General features: G+C 41.1%; 1 protein-coding gene across 22 annotated transcripts in view; it reads right to left on the reverse strand.

Moving 5' to 3' along the window:
* Window positions 1–22,466, reverse strand: part of LARP1B (La ribonucleoprotein 1B) — a 197,953-nt gene that overhangs the window by 47,802 nt on the left and 127,685 nt on the right. For 14 of the 22 annotated variants that reach the window (XR_011378248.1, XR_011378246.1, XR_011378247.1 and 11 more), the window contains 3 exons: window positions 13,045–13,256; window positions 12,495–12,601; window positions 46–206 (listed from right to left, as the gene is read on the reverse strand). Coding sequence is in view for 13 of the 22 variants with exons in the window: in XM_051819847.2 (XP_051675807.2) it covers window positions 46–206; window positions 12,495–12,601; window positions 13,045–13,256 (480 nt within the window). In the remaining 9 variants the exon portion in view is untranslated. Of the gene's footprint in view, window positions 1–45; window positions 238–1,045; window positions 3,696–12,494; window positions 12,602–13,044; window positions 13,257–22,466 lie in introns of those variants that run through there. The other 8 variants (XR_007909292.2, XR_007909293.2, XM_070047594.1 and 5 more) reach the window with 5 other exon arrangements.

Raw genomic sequence — 22,466 nt, forward strand, 5'->3', positions numbered from 1 at the left:
ATATTTGAGTTTCAGATATAACTAGGTGATGGACAAGCTTCTTACCACTTAGGCATCTTCGACGATACTTGTGGTACACTTGTTGGGTAAAGCCATTTTCTTTCAGAAGCTCGTGAGAAGGGTGCTGGAATTTGGGGAATGAATGAGGAGTACATCCATCACTGCCTCCCAGGGGAAGACCTTCTGAAGGCGAAGCATTTAAACTGCTGTTTGAGGAGGGGGAAAAAAGCCTTCAAACTGAAATATCAAGAACCAAGGATTTAAACCAATTTGTACTATTTTTTTTTTTTGCTTCATTATTAGGAGTCTGAACAGTGGAAAAGACAGTTATCCCTAAAACTAATGACATACAGATCTGCACACGAAGGGCTACTTACATTCAACACACAGGAGCATTCACAAGTTCACAAAGAACACGGTTATAAAATTTCAAGTCAAGACAACAGGTAGAAGCAGATAACTGAACAGTTCATTCCTCTTTCAGATTCACTGTTAATTTAAATCCTCAAACTAAAACATAAATTCTCAAACTACAACAATCATAGAAATAGATAACCAAGTATCTTATTCCTCTTCTGGACACTTTATTAATATGATTTAAATTAGTTCTTTTAATTAACATTATGAACTGGGGAGATCTCCAACTTATCTTAATTAGGTTCATGATGTGACTGAAGGTAATTTTTGTCCTTTTCACTGTGTGCACTTGTACTGAATAAGGAGCAATGGTTTGTAAAACTGCTGATGAGAACCGAGGCAGCAGCTCCCAACCTTCCTTACTAGTGACTGTTTTCACTGCTATGCACTTTGAATGTTTCAAACGAAATGCCTGCTGCACCTTCAGATGCCTCTGATGAAGCAGGAAAACTGACCTTATGAATGCTCAGCCTTAAGCTCACGCCACCTAGTGGGGCAAACAGGAGACGGAAGCTCCAGCTTTGCAAGAGGAAAATGTCCTGACGATCTCTTTCACAACGTGCACATACTGAACACTTCTAAACTACACACTTAAAATCAGTAAGATGTGGGGCCGGCGCCGCGGCTCACTAGGCTAATCCTCCGCCTAGCGGCGCCGGCACACCGGGTTCTAGTCCCGGTTGGGGCGCCGGATTCTGTCCCGGTTGCCCCTCTTCCAGGCCAGCTCTCTGCTGTGGTCAGGGAGTGCAGTGGAGGATGGCCCAGGTGCTTGGGCCCTGCACCCCATGGGAGACCAGGAAAAGCACCTGGCTCCTGGCTCCTGCCATCGGATCAGCGCGGTGCGCCGGCCGCAGCGCGCCGGCCGCGGCGGCCATTGGAGGGTGAACCAACGGCAAAGGAAGACCTTTCTCTCTGTCTCTCTCTCTCACTGTCCACTCTGCCTGTCAAAAAAATAAAAATAAAAATAAAAAAAAAAAAGAAAAAGACTTATTAAAAAAAAAATCAGTAAGATGTGGAATTTTATGTTTTTACTAAAATTAAAAGAAATACAGCACAAAACACTTCTGTGTCATATTAAAGCACAATGCTTATCTTAAGGCCAGGCACTTGTACAATTAAGCTGTGAGGTGAACAAACTTTTCTTTTTTTTATAAGCACCACTCTTAATCAGAAAAACAATCAATAAATTATGGTTATTCAGACTTCAGTTTTTGTCAAAGAGATGAATCTTTAACATCAATGAAAAGAAGTATTTGTCTCCAGTGATAAAACTTCCAAGCAAAAGTGAGAATTTTGGAAACCTTGTCATTGTCTCTATGAATCTGACAATTGTCACCATTACATAAAGATTTTTCCAATGAAATCAATGGTAAATATTTTGTAGGTGTTTGTGTATGTGTGTGGTAAAATATACCTAACATAACAGTTATCATTTCTAAAAAAATATATTTATTTGAGAGGCAGAGAGACAAACAGAGAGACAGAGACAGAAAGAATGAATAAACTCCCATATGCTGCTTCACTCTCCAAATGCCTGCAAATGGCTGGGACAAGCCTAGGAGGAAGCCAGAAGTCAGTAATCAATCCAGGTCTTCTACACTGGTGGCAAGAATTCAATTACTTGACCCATCCTGCTGTCTTCCAGGGTCTGCATTAGCAATAAGATATGTTCAGGAGCCAGAACTGGGAATTGACCTCAGGGAATATAATGTGGGACATGGGTATCTTAACTACATTCAACCACTAGACGAACTGCTCACTCCAGTTCTCATTTTAAACATTATTTGTAAGTGTATAACTTATTGGCATTAAACGCATTCACAATGTTATATAACCATTACCAGTATCAATACCTAAACTTCTTATCCTTGCTATGGCTTGAGTTTGGTTACAGTATGTCTCCTCAAAGGTTCATGTGCTGGAAACTTGGTCCTTAGTGTGACAATATTGAGAGGTGGAACTTCGAAGTGGTGTGGCCTATTGCAAGGTCATTGGGAGCACCATCCTTGGAAGGGTTAATGTTGATCTCTTGGATTGAGTTACTTCTTGTGAGAGTGCTTTGTGATAAAAAGAGCAAACGTGGCCCCTGAAAGCCTCTGCTTTCCTGTGATCTCTCCCTCTTGCCTGTGCCATGACAATATCTGCCTTCTTCTGATGTTGCTAGAAGGCTTTCACCAGAGCCCAGAAGATGCTCATGTCTTGCTCTTGAATTTCCAGAACTATGAGTAACCCTCTTTATTTATAAATAGTGTCCAGCCTCAAGTATTTTGAAATATCAACATAAAATGGATTAAGACAATGCCCAATAAGTATATACAATATACTGTTATACAATAACTATCCCCTTAAAACTACCCATAAGCCCTTTAGAATTTCTATTCTGCTGTCTGTCTCTATGAATTTGACTACTCTAGGTACTTTACAAAAGTGGAATTATGCAATATTTATCCTTCTGTGTCTAGCTTATTTCATTAAGCATAAAAATGTTTTGAAGGTTCATCAATGTTGCAGCATGCATCAAAATTTCATTTTCCATTGTATATAAATACCACATTTATCTTGTCATTTGTTGATGGACACTTGGGTTGTTCCTGCCTTTTGTTTATTATAAATAATCATATTATGAACATGGGCATGCAAAAATGAAGGTATTTCCAAAAGTATGTGAAAAATAAATTAAAAATTATGCTTATTTCAGGCCGGCACCATAGCTTACTTGGCTAATCCTCCACCTGCAGCGCTGGCACACCAGGTTCTAGTCCCGGTTGGGGCACCAGATTCTGTCCCGGTTGCTCCTCTTCCAGTCCAGCTCTCTGCTGTGGCCTGGGAAGGCAGTGGAGGATGGCCCAAGTCCTTGGGCCCTGCACCTGCATGGGAGACCAGGAGGAAGCACCTGGCTCCTGGCTTCGGATTGGCGCAGTGCGCCGGCCGTAGCGGCCATTTGGGGGGTGAACTAACGGAAGGAAGACCTTTCTCTCTGTCTCTCTCTCTCTGTCTAACTCTGCCTGTTAAAAAAAAAATCGTTTATTTCAGTGCAAAAATATTTAAATCTTTACATAGAAGGATCTTCAAAAAGGTCACAGAAAATGAGATAAAATGCATGGATTTCAATTTTCTTTGCACCAAAATAAACTTATATTTTCATTCTATTTTCCCATGAACTTTTCTAAGTACCCACATGTGTTAGTCAGCTTTTACCTGAAAGGAGCTTCTTGAGAAGGAAAAGGTTCATTTTGGCTTACAGTTGGGTGGCCCAATACTCTGCCATCTGGTGGAGGCTGGCAGTGGCAGAGCATGTGTGGAGGAACCATCACATGGTGGGCCAGGAAACAGAGAGATATGAAGCATGGTCAGTTTATACAACCAATCCTCTAACAAGAGCTACCTTCCAAGGCATGCCCTCAATAACCCAAAGATCTCCCATTAGGCCCAACTACCAGACATCATAATCAGAGCAAGCCTCATCCTTAATGCATCAACTATAACATCAATCCATTAATATCTTTTTTAAAATTTTTATTTATTTATTTGACAGGTAGAGTTATAGACAGTGTGAGAGACAGAGAGAGAGAGAGAGAGAGAAAAGTCTTCTTTCCGTTGGTTCACCCCTCAAATAGCTGCTACGGCCGGCGCACTGCACCAATCCAAAGCCAGGAGCCAAGCGCTTTCTCCTGGTCTCTCATGGGGGTGCAGGGCCCAAGCACTTGGGCCATTCTTCACTGCCTTCCCGGGCCACAGCAGAGAGCTGGACTGGAAGAGGAGCAACTGGGACTAGAACCCGCCGCCCATATGGGATGCCAACGCCTCATGCAGAGGATTAGCCAAGTGAGCCATGGTGCCGGGCCATTCCTTTAATATCAATACAAGACTTTAGGGATCAAGATTTTACTACACGGATCTCTGAGGGACAGTTTTCCAAACCATAATATCTCATATTTGTTTGTTTGTTTTAAAGATTTACTTATTTTTATTTGAAAGGCAGAGTTACAGAGAGGCAGAGGCAGAGAGAGACAAAGACAGAGAAAGAGAGAGAGAGAGAAAGAGAGAGAGAGAGAGGAAGAGAGAGAGAGAGAGAGGTCTTTCATCCACTGGTTCACTCCCCAATTGGCCACAATGGCTGGAGCTATGCCAATCTGAAGCCAGGAGCCAGGAGCTTCCCCCAGGTCTCCCATGTGGGTCCAGGGGCCCAGGGACTTGGGTCATCTTCTACTGCTTTCCCAGGCCATAGCAGAGAGCTGGATTGGAAGTGGAGCAGCTGGGTTTTGAACCAGCACCCATATGGGATGCCAGCACTGCAGGCAGCAGCTTTACCCACTATACCACAGCGCCGGCCCCTCATATCTGTTTTTAGAGTCTTTGTTTTCAATACTTTTGGCCATACATCTAGGAGTGTTACAGCTGAGTCATACAGTAATTCTATGTTTTAACATTCTGAGATAAGTCGTAACTATTTTCTACAGTGGCTGTAGTATTTCATATTCTCAACAGAAATGCATGAGAGTTATAATTTCTCCACAACCTCATCAACATTTTCTTAAAATATTTACTTATATATTTGAAAATCAGATTTACAAAGAGAAGAAACAGAGAAAGATATTTTCTATCTGCTGGTTCACTCCCAAGATGGCTGTAATGGCCAGGGTGGGGTCAGGCTGAAGCCCGGAGCCAGGAGCTTCTTTTGGGTCTCCCACGTGGGTGGCAGGGGCTCAAACACTTGGGCCATCTTCCGCTGCTTTCCCAGGCACATTAGCAGGGATCTGGATCAGAAGTGGAGCAACCAGGACTTGAACCGGAACCCACGTGGGATGCCAGAGCCACAAATAGCAGCCTTACCCACCACGCCACAGTGTTGGCCCCCATCCTCACAAATATTAAAGTTTTTGTTTTTAAACTTAAACACATATATAAACACACTTTTTAAAATTAAATGATGTATAAATATACATTTATACATCATCTCATGTTGCCATAATACAACAGCACAGGATGAGTGTCTTAAACAACATATTTCTGGAGGCTAGAAGCCAGAGATCAAGACACCAGCAGGGCTGATTTCTGGTGGTGCCTCTCTTCCTGACTTGTAGATGGCTGCCTTCATGCTTTGTCCTCACAGGGACTATCTCCTGTGCAGGTACAAAGAGAGAAGGTCTCTGGTGTCTCCTTCTCTTCTTATAAGGACACATGTCCTGTCCGTTAGGACTCTACCTTCCAATCTTATTACTTACTTAAAGGCCTCCCTTCAAATATAGTCACACCAAGGGTTAGGGCTTTAGCAGCTGTGAGGGAATACAATTCAGTTTATAAAATTATCCTTCACAGTGAGTGTGAAGTGTTCTCTCATCATAATTTTTACATTTTTAAGTTTCTCTAATTATGTTAAGAATCTTTTCATGAGCTTATTTGTCATCTACGTATCTTATTTTGAGAAATGCTGAAGTCTTTTTCACATTTAAAATTAAGTTTATTATTTGTAGAGTTCTAAGAGTTCTTTATATATTCTATATTTAAATCTATTGTCAGATACATGATTTCAAATATCTTCTCCTTGGGATGGGTGTTTGGCACAGCAGTTAAGACACTGCTTAGGATACCGTGTCCCGTATCAGACTGCCTGTGTTCTAGTCCTGGCTCCATTCCTGATTCCAGCTTCCTGATAATGCACACCTGGGAAGCAACAGGTGATGGCTCAAATAATTGGGTTCCTAACACCTATGTGGAAAAGCTGGAGTGAGTTCCCAGCTCCTGGCCTCAGTGGCCTGCCTCTAGCTGCTGTGGGATTTTGGGGAGTGAACCAGTGGATGGGAGTGTACTCTATGCTTCTCTTTATGTCTCCCTATCTTTGAAATAAATAAAACAATTAAAAATATTTCCTCCCATTAGTATACTGCCTTTTCTGTTGAATAGTATCCTTTGATGCATAAATGTTCATTATTTTAAAGTTCATTTCTATTTTTATCTTTTGATGTCTATTTTTGGTGTCATATTGATGAAATGGATGCCAAATCCAGGGTAACAAGATTTTTCCCTATGTTTTCTTCTGAGGGCTTTATAGTTTTAGCTCTTAAGTTTATGATTTTAATCTACTTTAAATTAATTTTTTGCATATGGTATAATGTAAGAATCTATGTTTATTTTTTTGCAAGTAGATATCCAATTTTCCTAGCACCAATAGTTGAAAGGATGGTCCTTTTCTCATTGGCACCTTTATCAAAAATAAATTGCCGGGCCAGCACTGTGGCGTAGTGGGTAAAGCCACCACCTGTAGTGTTGATATCCCATATGGGCGCTGGTTGGAGTCCCAGCTGCTCCACTTCTGATTCAGCTTTCTGCTATGGCCTGGGAAGCAGTAGAAGATGGACCAAGTCCTTGGGCCCCTGCACCCTCGTGGGAGACCCAGCAGAAGCTCCTGGTTCCTGGGATTGGCACATCTCCAGCCATTGCGGCCAGTTGGGGAGTGAACCAGTGGATGGAAAACCTCTCTCTCTCTCTCTCTCTCTCTCTCTCTCTCTCTCTCTCTGCCTCTTCTCTCTCTGTGTCTCTGTGTAACTCTTTCAAATAAATAAATAAATCTTTAAAAAAAATTGCCAAGGGGCTGGTGTGGTATAGCCAATAAAGCCACCTCCTGCAATGCTGGCATCCCACATGGGCACCAGTTCAAGTCCTGGCTGCTTCACTTCTGATCCAGCTACCTGCTAATGCTCCTGGGAAAGTAGTGGAAGATGGCCCAAGTGTTTGGGCCCCTGCTGCCCACAAGGGAGACCCAGCTGAAGATCCAGGATACATCTTCTTGGAAATGTACACCCCAGGAGCCATGTAAATGGCCCAATTAGTTGGGTCCCTGTCATCCAAAAGGGAGATCTGGACTGAGCTCCTGGCTCCTGGTTTTGGCATGGTTCAACAGTGGCTGTTGAAGGCATTTGAAGAGTGAACCAGTGGATGAGAGGTCTTGGGGAAGGTGGGGTGGTGTCTCTCTCAAGTGAATAAAGTAATTTGTTTTTAAAGTAAGAGGGTAAAAGAGGATATACCACAGGAAACACAATAAAAAAAGCTGGATCTTGACTTGAGAAACAGTTTAGTTTTTTTCTTTTCCATACTATTTGTTGAACTCTTTACTTAACATAGAGTTAACCATATGTGTAGAAAGTTAATTGGAAAAAAAAAATCTTAGTAAAAAAATAAAGAGTGGGAATAAGAGAGGGAGGAGGAAGGGGGGTGGTAGTGTGGGTAGGAGGGCAGGAACAGTGGGAAGAATCACCATGTTCCTAAAGTTGTAATTATGAAATGTATGAAGCTTATAACTGTAAAGCTGTACAGTTCTACATGCATTCCTATGGACGTACTTCTGAGGGTACAGTTTAAAAATTTGCCATGGGATGCCCAATCCCCATAAGTGGGGTGGTAAAAAAAAAAAAAAAAAAAAAAAAAAGCATTTTAAGTGTTAAAGTGATCAAAGGGATAGGATTAAGCATTAAAGTAATCATATAGATAGGATTAAGTGCTAAAGTGATCATACGAATAGGATTAAGTGTTTGGTAATAATAATAATAGAATTCAAACGGTGTTAGTGCTCCAACATGGGAAGCAGTCCACACAGCAGACTCACAGACAAATAAAGGAGCACTCTAACCTCAGAATCAGCCCTTAGGGTGTTCTGGTCTGGCTGCAAAGCCCACAAGAGCATTTCAGGCATGGAAAGCCAAGACACTGTGGCAAAAAGTGTGCTACATGAAGTACCTCTGTGTGTGACACCCCAGTGGAAAGAAGTGGTCATCAAAGAAGGAGGTACTTTTCTCTGAAAGGAGGAGAGAACTGAACTTCCACTTTGCTTATGCCTTGTCTAAATACTGAAGGAGTCTGTGGATTCAAAAGGCTTCCATAGCCTAGGCAGCTCATGTCAAGAGCCTTGGGTGAATAGCCAGGAAGTGTAGCAGAGAAGTGGTTCTCAGTGATCTTCGTGCAGTGTCCCCTGAAAACCAGCTGAGAACCCTCGAACTTCCTGAATCCCAGCCTTTGGGAGTGGGACTACCTGTCTGTTTCAACAAGCCCTCTCCGTGGTCTCGCCACATGCTGAAGTTTGAGAACCACTGTCATAAAGGATTGTGAATCATTTCTGCCACATTCTGAATTCACTATTCTCAGAAAGGACTTGTTCCAGATTTAATGTCAGTGTTTTCCCCCAAAGGGAAATAATCCACTAGCTCCAAAAGGTCAGAGGTCAGAGCCCCAGAGGGGAAAAATTAGTAGCCTCTGTACCTCATCACATGATTTAAAAACATACTGTGGGGATTTTGTTTGTTGCTGCTCCTTATTCACACAAGATGGCAGTGTTAAGAGTGTATCACTGGGGGGCCGGCACTGTGGCACAGTGGGTTAAAGCCCCTGGCCTGCAGCACCAGGATCCCATATGGGCGCCGGTTCGAGTCCCAGCTGCTCCACTTCTGATCCAGCTCTCTGCTCTGGCCTGGGAAAGCAGTAGAAGATGGACCAAGTCCTTGGGCCCCTGCACTCACGCGGGAAACCCAGAAGAAGCTCCTGGCTCCTGGCTTCGGATCAGCTCAGCTCCGGCCATTGTGGTCATTTGGGGAGTGAACCAGCAGATGGAAGACCTCTCTCTCTCTCTCTCTCTCTCTCTCTGCGTGTGTGTGTGTGTGTGTGTGTCTACCTCGATCTGTAACTCTTTCAAATAAATAAAGTAAATCTTTAAAAAAAAAAAAAAAAGAGCCTTGGGTGATCACTAACATCATACCTAGAATGTTAATTGTTAAATTAACAACAGGAGTCATTGTGCACTAACTTCTCATGCAGGACCTCTGCCCTCAAAGAGTTTTATTATTAGAATTAATAGTAAAACTTGTTCACAAAGATTTATTTCATTTTAATGTATTAAGTAGAGGCCTTTTATATGTCTCATAAGTTTTAGATAAACCTAAGTGCCCAACTCCATTGCTTGTTTTCTTAGGTGCTTCTTCATGATAAAACTTGTTCTCAAGGGGGAAAAAAGTATATTATTGCAAAAATTAAATGAAAAATGAGAAAGGAAATAGAAGGAAGGGTGGGAGTGAGGGACGGAGAGAGGCTGGGGTGGGAAGTGTCATTATGTTCTTAAAACTAAGTATTCGATACAGGAAATTTGTTCCATTTTTAGAAATAAAAAAAATTTAAATAAGAGACTGCCAATAAGGGGGGAAATAAAAGCCAGAGCAACTATGCTACCACCAGACAAGGCAGATTTCAGAACAAGATAGTATTATAGATAAAAGGATGGGCCAGCACTGTGGCACAGTGGGTTAATGCCCTGGCCTGAAGCACCAGCATCCCATATGCGAGACCCGGTTCAAGACCCAGCTGCTCCACTTCTGATCCAGCTCTCTGCTATGGCCTGGGAAAGCAGTAGAAGATGGCCCAAGTACTTGGGCCCCTGCACCCACATGGGAGACCGGGAGGAAGCACCTGGCTCCTGGCTTCAGATTGGAGCAGCTCTGGCCGTTGTGGCCAATTGGGGAGTGAACCATTCAGATGGAAGATCCCTCTCTCTCTCTCTCTTTCTCTGCCTCTCCTCTCTGTGTAACTCTGACTTTCAAATAAATAAATAAATAATTGAAAAAAGAAAAGGAAACATTACTGGTGGGAATGCATAGTTGTACAGGCACTTGGGAAGACAGACAGGTTCTTTAACAAAACTAAACATACTCTTACACAATTCAGCAATCATGCTTCTTAGTATTCATCCAATCAGAGGTATAGGGGTGGGAGTGGAAGTTCTCTGTATTTTCAGTGAATTTTTCTGTGAAACTAACAGGGCTCTAAAAAAATAGTCTACTTAAAAACTCATCACTCAGCCGGCGCCATGGCTCACTAGGCTAATCCTCCACCTTGCGGCGCCAGCACACCAGGTTCTAGTCCCGGTCGGGGCGCCGGATTCTGTCCCGCTTGCCCCTCTTCCAGGCCAGCTCTCTGCTGCGGCCAGGGAATGCAGTGGAGGATGGCCCAAGTGCTTGGGCCCTGCACCCCATGGGAGACCAGGAGAAGCACCTGGTTCCTGGCTCCTGCCATCGGATCAGCGTGGTGCGCCGGCCGCAGCGCGCTGGCCGCGGCGGCCATTGGAGGGTGAACCAACGGCCAAGGAAGACCTTTCTCTCTGTCTCTCTCTCTCACTGTCCACTCTGCCTGTCAAAAAAAAAAAAAAAAAAAAACTCATCACTTATTACTACAAATTCTTACCCGTCACCTCTGAATTAAGTTTCAGAGAGGTAGGGACTATATCTAGCTTGCTCCCTGCTGTGTGCTCAGCAGAAAAGTTATCAAAATATATTAAGTCCCTGCTTTCCTGACATTCTTTCCTGACATACTAGCTGACGTGGCAGCTAGGAAAGAATAATCGCTGTATATATTATCAACAACAACAGATATACTGTGATATAATCTAAATCTAGAGAAATTTGTTCTTGGGGCTGCTGGTTTGTGTCCTGGCTGCTCTACTTCTGATCCAGCTGCCTGCTAATTGCCTGGTAAAAGAAGCAGAAGACAGCCCAAGTGTTTGGGCCTCTACCAGCCACATGGGAGAACCAGATGAAGCTCACAGATCCTGTCTTTAGCTTGGCTTAGCTCTGGCCACTGTGGCCATCTGGGGAGTGAATCAGTGGATGGAAGATCTCTCTGTGTCTCTCCCTCTCTCTCTGTAACTCTGATTTTCAAATAAATAAATCTCAAAAGGGTCTATATAGGGTCAGCACCATGGCTCACTTGGTTAATCCTCCACCTGCGACAATGGCATCCCATATGGGTGGTAGGCTCTAGTCCCTGTTGTTCCTCTTCCAGTCCAGCTCTCTGCTGTGGCCCAGGAGGGCAGTGGAGGATGGCCCAAGTGCTTAGGCCCTGCACCTGCACGGGAGACCAGGAAGAAGCACCTGGCTCCTGGCTTTGGACTGGCACAGCATCAGCCGTGGCGGCCACTTGGGGAGTGAACCAGCAGATGGAAGACCTTTCTCTCTGTCTCTCTCTCTCTCACTGTCTATAACTCTACCTATCAATTTTTTTAAAAGGGTCTATATGTATTTAAAAAGAAAGAAGATTGTCCTTAACTAAATGCTAAAACTAAATATTCTAGCTAAATTTTACTGACTAAACTTTTCACCATTATTGATTGATCTCTAAAGACATTGCTCTAATTTAAAAAAAACTCAAAATCACTTAGAACTCAAAAACAACTATTAGCATACCACAGGTATTCAGAAGAGCATATATACCTCTTTGAGGTGCAATATATTTAATGATAACAATATAAAAGTATCAAATGAGTACCATTCAAAAGACAAATTTCAAGATGCTGAGGTCATCATAAAAACTTTTTGCATTTCTTTTCATGAGATGAATCCTTTCCTTCAATTAATGAGTCAAAACTATCAGATAATTTTCTGAAAATACCTAGTATAAATATGAGATAGGCTTTCCAGAAAGACAAAGCAATGAGCAATAAATCAATTTTTTCATCCCTTTAAAGGATGAAATATACCATAGTGCTTTGCACATAACTCTTACTCTAAAAGGTTTGCTCTATTAGCTTGTTTGAGGTTAAGTAATATTTGTTCTGTTTTAGTAAAGCTAAAAGAAAAAAATACTTCCTGCTAATAATCAGCTTATCTGCACTATTTCACACAAAAGGAAAAAATCCAAGATAATAATGTCTTGTTTCTATATTCTTCACAAAGTTTGAGAAGATTGTTAGCATACTATTTCCTTGAGTAAATATGTAAAAACTTGCTAAATGACACTAATAATCTGGGAGGTTTTTCCAAAGACAACTTTCATAGACATACACAGCTTACAAATCTAAGAACCCATACATTTCTGAGAAACAATTTAAATTTTGAAAATCATCCTATTGAATTATCCCTTAATGTACTTATTGTAAAATTATCCTTAGTTCTCTGTCTTTGACTTCTATTTACTATTTTCATTATTTTATAATTTGCTAACATTAATTTTAATTAATAGCTAATATCTGAATATCTAATCAGTAAGTATTTTCAACAAACTTCAAATCAAGGAGAAAAAGCACTGTTTGACAAATATGGTACCTGATAGAGGATGTTCTTGGCCCGTGATCTCTGGAATCCATTACCCAACCAACATGACACTCTACAGGAGGATTTGTACTGTGCCTTGTTTTTCTTTTTCGTGGACACTAAAGAAAAAGAAGTCGAACATTGCAATTACTTTCAGTAGTGTGAACTTCACAAGTAAATTAAAACCCTCTGACTGTAAGCCAACTCAAACATTTTTATACTGTGGATGACACATTGTGAAATCATATGAAGTCACAAAACTCAAAACATCTCACATACAACTTACAAAATTTACAAACAAGGCCCTTTGCTAGGTTTGTGATACATAGAGTAAAGAAAATACAATTTAGTAGGATTCTTCATTTCACCTTCTGGTCACCCTAACTATCGTACTCAAGTGTAAAGAAGTTATTAATCTGAGAAAACATCACTCTGGTAATTTATCATTTTTAATGAATTCTTACAATTTGAAATATACTTTTTTATGTGATAGAAACTAAAAACTCTCTGTAATGTTAAGGATACAAAATGCAGGTTTTATATTCCTGGTTGCTTTGTGTACCTTTACATCAAGGAGTTTTGGTTCCTTAACAACGGGATAAAATCTTGGTGCTTTGTTAGGATCTTGCAACCTGGGTGTCCGAGGTGTTTTGGGTGTCCTTGCAGGATGACTCCTCGGAGATTCTGGAACTATAGTGGGCAACGAATGGGCAACTGTTGCTGAAGTTATTTCTGAAGCATCAAACAGCTTCTGAACTAACTCATCAGTCAAATCTGAAAAATAAAAAGCTCTTAAAATTACTTATATGCTAGAAAAATACTTTACCTTAAAAATAAGGATAATCCTGAAATTCTCTATGATCAAAGAACTTGTGTTTATTAGGAACATTTCAATTGCATAAGAATAAAAAATAGCAAACACTTTAACATCACCTCATTTACAAATTCTAAGTTTGCTGTATCTATATGACTTTTTATTTTTAAGGAAAAAAAAAGCTAAAATTCAGTGCATAAATTTCCCTACTCTCATTTCCCTCATACTTTTCCTCCTCAAAGATAACCAAGCTCTTTAAATTTATTATATTGAGCTATTAGTACATAATAATATTCTGCATAACCACTTTTATATAACATCAGGCTATATGTATTATTTGGCAAGCTTTTTCATGTTTTATTACTAAAGTTCTGATTTGTTCATAAATAGTATAAAATAGCATAAATAGTATGCTATTATACTAACATATCAAAATTTATCCATTCTCCTACAAACAGATATTTATGTTATTTCAGATTGCTTTGTTTAATCAAGAAAGCTGAAGTCAGCATAGCTGAGCATGTCTCTTTATATAGGTGTGAGCGTTTCTAGTTTAGGATTTATATCTGCATGGAATTGTTAAGGGCTATGTATACCTTATAACTTTCTGAATACTGACTGCCAAACTGCTTTCTATAATAGTTTCACCAATTATACTCCCATCAGAGGCATATGAAAGTCCTAGCGATTTCACAACCTGTTCAAGACTGGGATTTTTGGACCCGGTGTTGCAGTACAGCCCGCTAAACTGTTACTTAGGTAGTGGAAGATGACCCAAATTCTTGGGCACTTTCAAATAAGCAAATCTTTGTTTAAAAAAAAAATACTGGGTTTTGTTCAGAACCTTAAGTATTCCCCATCTCGTGGCATTTGCATTCTCTTAGTTACTAGTAAAGGAGAGCATGTTTTGATAAATCTAGTTACCATTCAGATTTCCCCTTCAGTGAGCGTGCCATTCATAACCTTTGACTATTTTTTCTGTTAGGCTGTTTTACTTAATGACTTAAGGTAAGATACTGTGTAAGCCTGCAGTATATTAAGTAGTAATAACAAAAACATAGGTTCTGTTTCTGTATGGTTTTGCTTTACATTTACTAGCTTCTCTTGATTCATGAAATATCTTTTGTTCTCTCAACAAATATTAAATGCCTACTATGTGCTAAATATCATTGTAGATACACTATTATGCTAGAAGTAAACTTACCTACTTATCATTTCCTCTCCCAATCCACTTTCCTCATTGTTACCACAGTGACTATCAAGAGGAGCAAATTAGAACATTTATTTCTACTTAAAATGTATTAGTGTTTCTCCTTTGCCTCTAGGCTTTTTATTGTGCATATAAGAATTTCTTGATTTTGCCTCATATCCCCATGTTGTCTCATTTTCCATTTCAATCTTGGTGACCCAAATAACACCAAACTATTTATTATTCTGGTTTCCTTACTCCATATCTTTTCATTTGCTTTTTTCTCTGTCTGAAAGAAAATTCCTTTACTTTTATACCCTTTTATACCCACAGTTGAATTCATTTCCTTCCTTTAAAACTCAGCAAAGATGTTATCTTCCTTGAGAATGTGAAGTATCCTTGAACATACCAAAAGAGTTAATCAGTCTGTTTGGTACCACCCTTGCTTTTTATCCATTTATTGCTTCATTTGTTAAGTTGAAATTTATTTTATTACAAATTATCGCATTAGATTCTAACAGCAAGTCTCACTGCATCCTTGAAAGCAAAGTCTACAATCTTACTGAATCCTACTGTCTACTAAATTTGCCTTTGAAAAAATATATCCTCACAATTAGAGTTCCTTGAATCGTGTTAGTCTTTTTTCCCTTGTACCAGAAAGATACACAATGTTAGGCTTTTTAAGGGGCATGCATTGAAAAACTTGTTAAATCTAAGACCTTTGTACAAGAAATATTCCAAGAACTCAGATCAACAACTCAGAAAGAGTAAGCTTCCAAGTATCTGGATTATGTTCTCTAAATTCTATTCCTCACTGGCCAGGTCCTCCCAAAGAAATAACATCTGGAGCAAATAAATGTGTAATTTGATCCTAGAAAGCAATGACATTAAAAAAAATAGCAAAGGTCATAAGGACAGTGTAGCAACCTCTATGGGTCCCCCCAGTTTAAAAAAGAAGCAATTAATCACTAAAAACAGTATCTGAACTGGATTAAGCATATCAAATAAAAAAGCTCCATGAGTTCACAACAATACTTTAAAACCTAATTACATTAAGAGGTTTCTAGGACACCAGTTAATTGTTTTTAAAAAGCTGACAAACTAAATTTTAAAAAGGAACAATTATTCTTACTTTTCTGTAAAAATTATATTTCAGGGTAAGCAAAGAGTTGATGAAAGACCATTTTTTCTTTATAGAATTCTAGCTAAGAAATGCAGATGGATTGATAGAATTGTAAGACAACTGTTTTGTGACTCTACTGAAATAGAGGATCCAAGTAATAATTATAAAGGATACTAAAACCATTAGGTAAAAATTTGAAAGGAAACTTTATAATGAATGAATCAGGCTGACAACATCTGAACTAAATCATCAATCATTATCAGTAAAAATTAGCCATACAGCACATTAAGACACAATAGGAGTCAAGCTGAAAGGAAGAAGGGAAGATGTCTATTCACAAACATAACCAAATAGAGGTGAGAATTCTCCACTCTCAAACTCTCACTTGTAGGCCAGCTTCAGATTTTAGCAATAAAGTTTTATTGGAAGCACACACACATACAAAAAGATGCAATAGGAAACAAAAGACTCTTCCTAAAACATATCTTGCAACCAGAAAACACACACACACACACACACACACACAAATAAATTCAATCCTTTAAATTCCGTTTGTATTTCATAGGGATATGGGAACACAGTAACATGAAGAAGATACAATCAGGTAAATTTAAATCATAATAAGCCCTAAAGTAAATTAACCATCTCTTTAACAAATCATTAGCACGAAAAAACAAGGGAAGATGAATGGTTATAGATTAAGAAAGACAATACCGGGCCGGGCGCTGCGGCTCAATAGGCTAATCCTCCGCTTGCGGTGCCAGTACACCGGGTTCTAGTCCCGGTCAGGGCGCCGGATTCTGTCCCGGTTGCCCCTCTTCCAGGCCAGCTCTCTGCTGTGGCCAGGGAATGCAGTGGAGGATGGCCCAGGTGCTTGGGCCCTGCACCCCATGGGAGACCAGGATAAGTACCTGGCTCCTGCCTTCGGATCAGCGCGGTGCGCCGGCCACAGCGCACGGGCTGCCAGCGGTCATTGGAGGGTGAACCAACGGCAAAAGAAGACCTTTCTCTCTCTCTCACTGTCCACTCTTCCTGTCAAAAAAAAAAAAAAAAAAAAAAAAAGACAGACAATGGCATATCAACCAACCAAATACAATGTGTGAACTTCGTTTAGTATTGATTCAAACAATTTGAAAGATACATTTCAGACAAGGAACAAACATAAACTAGGTAGCAGATTATATTAAGGAATTATTGTTAACTTTCTTATGTGAAATACTGGCACTATGAAAATTCACATATATATGTAGATCCTTCTCAGTTTGCAATATATAATGAAGTATTTCCAGAGGAAATGACACAATCTTTAAAAAATATTTATTTATTTATTTGAAAGGAAGAGTTACAGAGAGGCAGAGGCAGACAGAGAGAGAGAGGGAAAGGTCTTCCATCTGCTGGTTCACATCCCGGATGGCTGCAACAGCCGGAGCTGGGCAGATGGAAAGCCAGTAGCCAGGAGCTTCTTTCAGGTCTCCCATGTGGGTAACAGGGGCCCAAGGACTTCGGCCATCTTCTACTGCCTTCCCAGGCCATAGCAGAGAGCTGGATGAGAAGAGGAACAGCCAGGGCTCAAACTGGTGCCCACATGGGATGCCAGCACTGCAGATGGCAGCTTTACCTGCTACACCACAGCGGTGGCCCCTACGCTTAAACACTTAAATACTAGGCCAAGGACTTGTTCCCATCTCTCCACTTTTATCTTTTTTATCCACTTTTTAATCAAAAGTTTAATTTTTTACATTTATTTTATTCTTTTTTTTTATAGAGTTAGACAGTGAGAGAGAGAGAGAGAGAGAGAGAAAGGTCTTCTTTTGCCGTTGGTTCACCCCCCAAGTGGCCGCCGCAGCCATTGCGCTGCGGTTGGCGCACTGCGCCAATCAGAAGCCAGGAGCCAGGTGCTTCTCCTGGTCTCCCATGCGGGTGCAGGGTCCAAGAACCTGGGCCATCCTCCACTGCACTCCCGGGCCACAGCAGAGAGCTGGCCTGGAAGAAGGGCTACCGGGACAGAATCTGGCGCCCCAACCAGGACTAGAACCCCGGGTGCCGGCGCCACAGGTGGAGGATTAGCCAAGTGAGCCGCGGTGCCAGCCTATTTATTTTACTCTAGATTTGTTCAGCATGAATTTTATCCACCAATTAGAATAGATATATTATTTCCATGAAAACTAAGATCTAAAGAGTGCTTTGGTTACTTCATAATAAATTTTATAATATTTTTATAATATTCTGAATGAAATTATCAGAAAAGGTAATTTTAACCAATATGTTTACAACATATATTTAAATAGTATTAGAAATATATAATTAGTAAATAAAATATGTTTTTAAACATTTTCTTATTTATTTGAAAAAATTACAGAGAGGGGGCTTCCCCCACTGGTTCACTATCCAAATAGCCGCAATGGCCAGGGCTGGGCCAACTGAAACCAGGAGCCAGGAGCTTCTTCCAGATCTCCTATGTGGTGCAGGGGCCCAAGGACCTGGGACATCCTCCACAGCTTTCCCAGGCAAATTAGCAAGGAGCTAGACAGGAAGTGGAGCAGCTGGGACTCAAACAGGCACCCATAAGGGATGTCAGCACTAGACAGCAGTTTAACTCGCTATGCCACACTGCTAGTCCCAGATAAAAATATATTAACATTTTGAATTTATTATAAGCCTGGGATGACATGTATCATCTAGGTATTGCAAGTTTCTTTCAACCAAAATCCTAGGCCTTTTCTTAAACCTGAATGTTCATAATAGTATTTATCATAATAGCCCAAACTGGAGACAACCCAAATATCTATCAACTGGCAACTAGATAAACAAAATGTAGAATATTCATACAATGGAATACTACTTAGTAATAAAAAGGAGCAAGTTACTGATTACATGCAAGAACATGGATGAATCTCTAAAAATACGTAAAGTGAAAGAAGCCAAACACATGACCATGTATCATATGATTCTATTTACATAAAATTCCCGGGAGGTATATAACCAGAGAAAGCAAGCAGATAACTAGTTTCTTCAGGATGAAAGTGGATGTTGGGAATGACTGCAAACAGGCATGAAGGAACTTTTTAGCAACATGTAATTATTCTGAAACTGGATTGTGGTGCTGATGTACAACTGTACAGATTTACTGAAACTCATCAAATGATGTATTTTTTTTTATTTTTTATTTTTTGACAGGCCGAGTTAGACAGAGAGAGAGACAGGGAGAAAGGTCTTCCTTTTCTGTTGGTTCATCCCCAAATGGCCGCTATGGCTGGTGTGCTGCGCTGATCCAAAGCCAGGAGTCAGGTGCTTCCTCCTGGTCTCCCATGGGTACAGGGCCCAAGCACTTGGGCCATCCTCCACTGCACTCCTGGGCCACAGCAGAGAACTGGCCTGGGAGAAGGGCAACCGGGACAGAACCGGCGCCCCAACCGGGACTAGAACCCTTGGTGCCGGCGCCGCAGGCGGAGGATTAGCCAAGTGAGCCGCGGCACCAGCCCATCAAATGATGTATTTAAAGCAAGTTAATTTTATGATATATAAAGTAGAACTCAATAAAAGTTGTATAAAGCAAAACAAACCAAGCTATCTGCTCTTCAGAGTACCCCAGTCACCACTGTCACCACTCATGTTTCAGTAAAAGCTTATCAGAGAATAATGATATTTCAGAAACTAGGCTGTAGCCTAGGTTGAAAATTTGGTCTCAGTCAGCACCACCAACATGACCTGGGGACTTGTTAGAAATGTGTATTCTCTGGGGGTTGGAACTTTGGTACAGCAGGTTAAGCCGAAACCTGTAGTGCTAGCATCCTGTACAGGTGCTGGTTTGAGTCCCAGCTTCTCCACTTCTGATCCAGCTCCCGGCTAATGCACCTGGGGAAGCAGCAGAAGATGGCCCAGGTTCTTGGGCCCTGCACCTAAGTGGGAGACAGGGAAGAAAATCCTGGCTCCTAGCTTCAGCCTGGCTTAGCCCTGACTGTTGCAGCCATTTGGAAAGTGAACCAGTGGATGGAAGACATCTCTCTCTCTCTCTCTCTCTCTCTCTCTCTCTCTCTCTCTCTCTTTCTCTCTGCCTCTCCCTGTCTATAACTCTGCCTTTCAAACAAAAATGAATGAATCTTAAAAAGAAAAGTAAATGCATATTCTCAGATCCTACCTCACTGAGTCAGAACTTGGTACAGAGTCCTTCAATTGGTTTCAACAAGCTGTCCAAGTAAAGCTGATATTTGCTGAAGTTAAGAACCACTGGAATAAGGGATATACTGGATATCTCACTATTCAAGATTTCCCAAATTTTATTGTTTTTTTTTTTTTTTTAAAGATTTATTTATTTGAAAGACAGAGCTACAGAGAGAGGGGTCTTCCATCCGCTGGTTCACTCCCCAAATGGCCACAACAGCCAGAGCTGCGCCGATCCGAAGCCAGGAGCTTCCTCCGAATATCCCACATGGGTGCAGGGGCCCAAGGACTTGGGTCATCTTCTGTTGCTATCCCAGGCCACAGCAAAGAGGTGGATTGGAAGTGGAGCAGCCGGGAGTAGAACCAGTGCCCATATGGGATGCCGGTGCCACAGGCGGAGGATTAACCAAGTGAACTGCCGCGCCGGCCCCCCAAATCTTATTGTTACTAAATCATATTACCGCACAGCTTCATATTTAAACCATATGAGCCTTGTTCACAGCCCTCAATGCTTTTATACACAGGAATGTCTGGTACTTCAGGCTTTTTATAAATAAAAATGCCACCGGAGGCAAGCATATGGCATAGCAGTTAAGATGCTACTTGGGATGCCTGCATCTCCTGTTGGAGAACCTGGATTTGAGTCCCAGCTCTGCTCTCAAGTCCAGCTTCCCACTAATGACACCCAGGGAGGAAACAGGTGATGTTCAAGTAGTTGGGTCCCTGCTACCCCATATGGGAGACTTGGATTGAGCTCTTGGCTCTTGGCTTTTGCCTGGCCCAGCTTTGACTTTTGCCAGCATTTGGAGAGTAAAGCAGTGAACAGATCTCTCTTCCCAACCTCTAGCCCACATCCCCATTGTCTCTCTTGTTTTGTCTTTAAAGTAAATAAAATGATAAATACAAATTTTTTTTGACAGGCTGTTAGAGAGAGAGAGAGACAGAGAGAAAGGTCTTCCTTTTTCCATTGGTTCACCCCCAAATGGCTGCCACGGCTGGTGAGCTGCGCCGATCTGAAGCCAGGAGCCAGGTGCTTCCTCCTGGTCTCCCATACGGGTCCAGGGCCCAAGCACTTGGGCCATCCTCCACTGCCTTCCCGGGCCACAGCAGAGAGCTGACCTGGAAGAGGGGCAACCGGGACAGAATCCTGCACCCCATCCGGGACTAGAACCCGGTGTGCCGGCGCCGCAGGTGGAGGATTAGCCAAGTGAGCCATGGCACCAATAAATACAAATTTTAAATGTCACTGTCATAGGGCTTAGCAAACGTTTTTTTGCAAATGTGAGATAGCAGATTTTTTTTTTGGCTTGTCATTTGTTGAGACAACTCTGCCTTTGTAATACAAAAACAGCCATAGTTATGTATAAATAAAAGGTGTGGCAAGACTGGCCCCCTTGGCAAGGCATTTTTGACCCTTGGGTCATAATTTTCTGATCACTGAACTTCAGCAGACAGATAGATATATATGCAAATAATTGGCTTACACTTTGCTTGCAAAAAAAGTTCTAATAACTATTTTTGTGTACTCAATAACATACAGTCATATTAAAAAGGGAGATAAATAGGGGTCAATGTAGTAGCATAGCAGGTAAAGCCACTGCCTGCAAGAATGGCATCCCAAATGGACTCCAATTCAAGTCCCAGACACTCTGTTTCCCATCCAGCTCCCTGTTAATGACCTGTGAAAGTCGTTGGAAGATAGCCCAAGTGCTTGGGCCCTTGTAACTCTGCCTTTCAAATGAAAATAAACAAATATTTTTTTAAAGGGAGATAAATAATATGAAAGAGAATGCAATCGAGCTTCTAGAGAAGAAAAATACACCAAAAGGAATTAAAAGTTAGTTAGACATTTTGCCTGGGAAAGTAGCTGAAGCTGGCCAAGTGGTTGGACTCCTGCCACCTATGTGAGAGATCCAGATGAAGCTCCCGATTCCTGGCTTTGACCTGGCTCAGCCCTGGCTGTTGTGGCCACTTGGAAAGTGAATCAGTGGATGATTTGTTTCTCACTCTCTCTTTAACTCTGACTTTCAAATAAATAAATAGATCTTTAAAGAGATAAATTAGATACTGTAGAAAATAAATGAACTTGAAGACATAGGAACAGAAATTAATTAAATCACAGAAGGGTCAGAGTTGTGGCACAGCAGGTTAAGCTGTTGCCTGCAATGCTGGCATCTGATGTGCATACACGTTCAAGTCTTATTTGCTCCACTTCCAATTCGGCTTCCTGCTAATGCATGTGGGAAGGCAGAAGAAGATGGCCCAAGTACTTGAGTTCCTGCCACCCGTGTGGGAGACCAGGATAGAGTTCCTGGCTCTGGGCTTCAGCCTGGCCCAGCCCTGGTTGTTTTGGCCAGCTGGGGAGTGAATTACCTGCTGGAAGATCTTTCTCTCTGTCTCTCCCTTTCTGTCTCTGTAACTCTACCTTTCAAATATATAAAACTTACAACAAAAACAAAACTAGAGTATTTGTAAAGTATGGAATAACTTTAATTAGTGTATCGTGTATAAATTGAGTCTTACAGGAGAAGAAATAGAAAAAAGGAAAAAATTAAATTTTAATTTAAAATTTTAAAAGAATGACTCAAAAAGTTCCAAATTTGCTTAAAGTTATATAAGCACATAAATCCAAAATTCTCAATGAGCCCAAGCACAAGAAACATGAGAAAAAACAAGTCAACAATCATAATCAAATTT

This window comes from Oryctolagus cuniculus, chromosome 8 (assembly GCF_964237555.1).
Source record: "Oryctolagus cuniculus chromosome 8, mOryCun1.1, whole genome shotgun sequence".
Lineage (NCBI taxonomy): Eukaryota > Metazoa > Chordata > Mammalia > Lagomorpha > Leporidae > Oryctolagus > Oryctolagus cuniculus.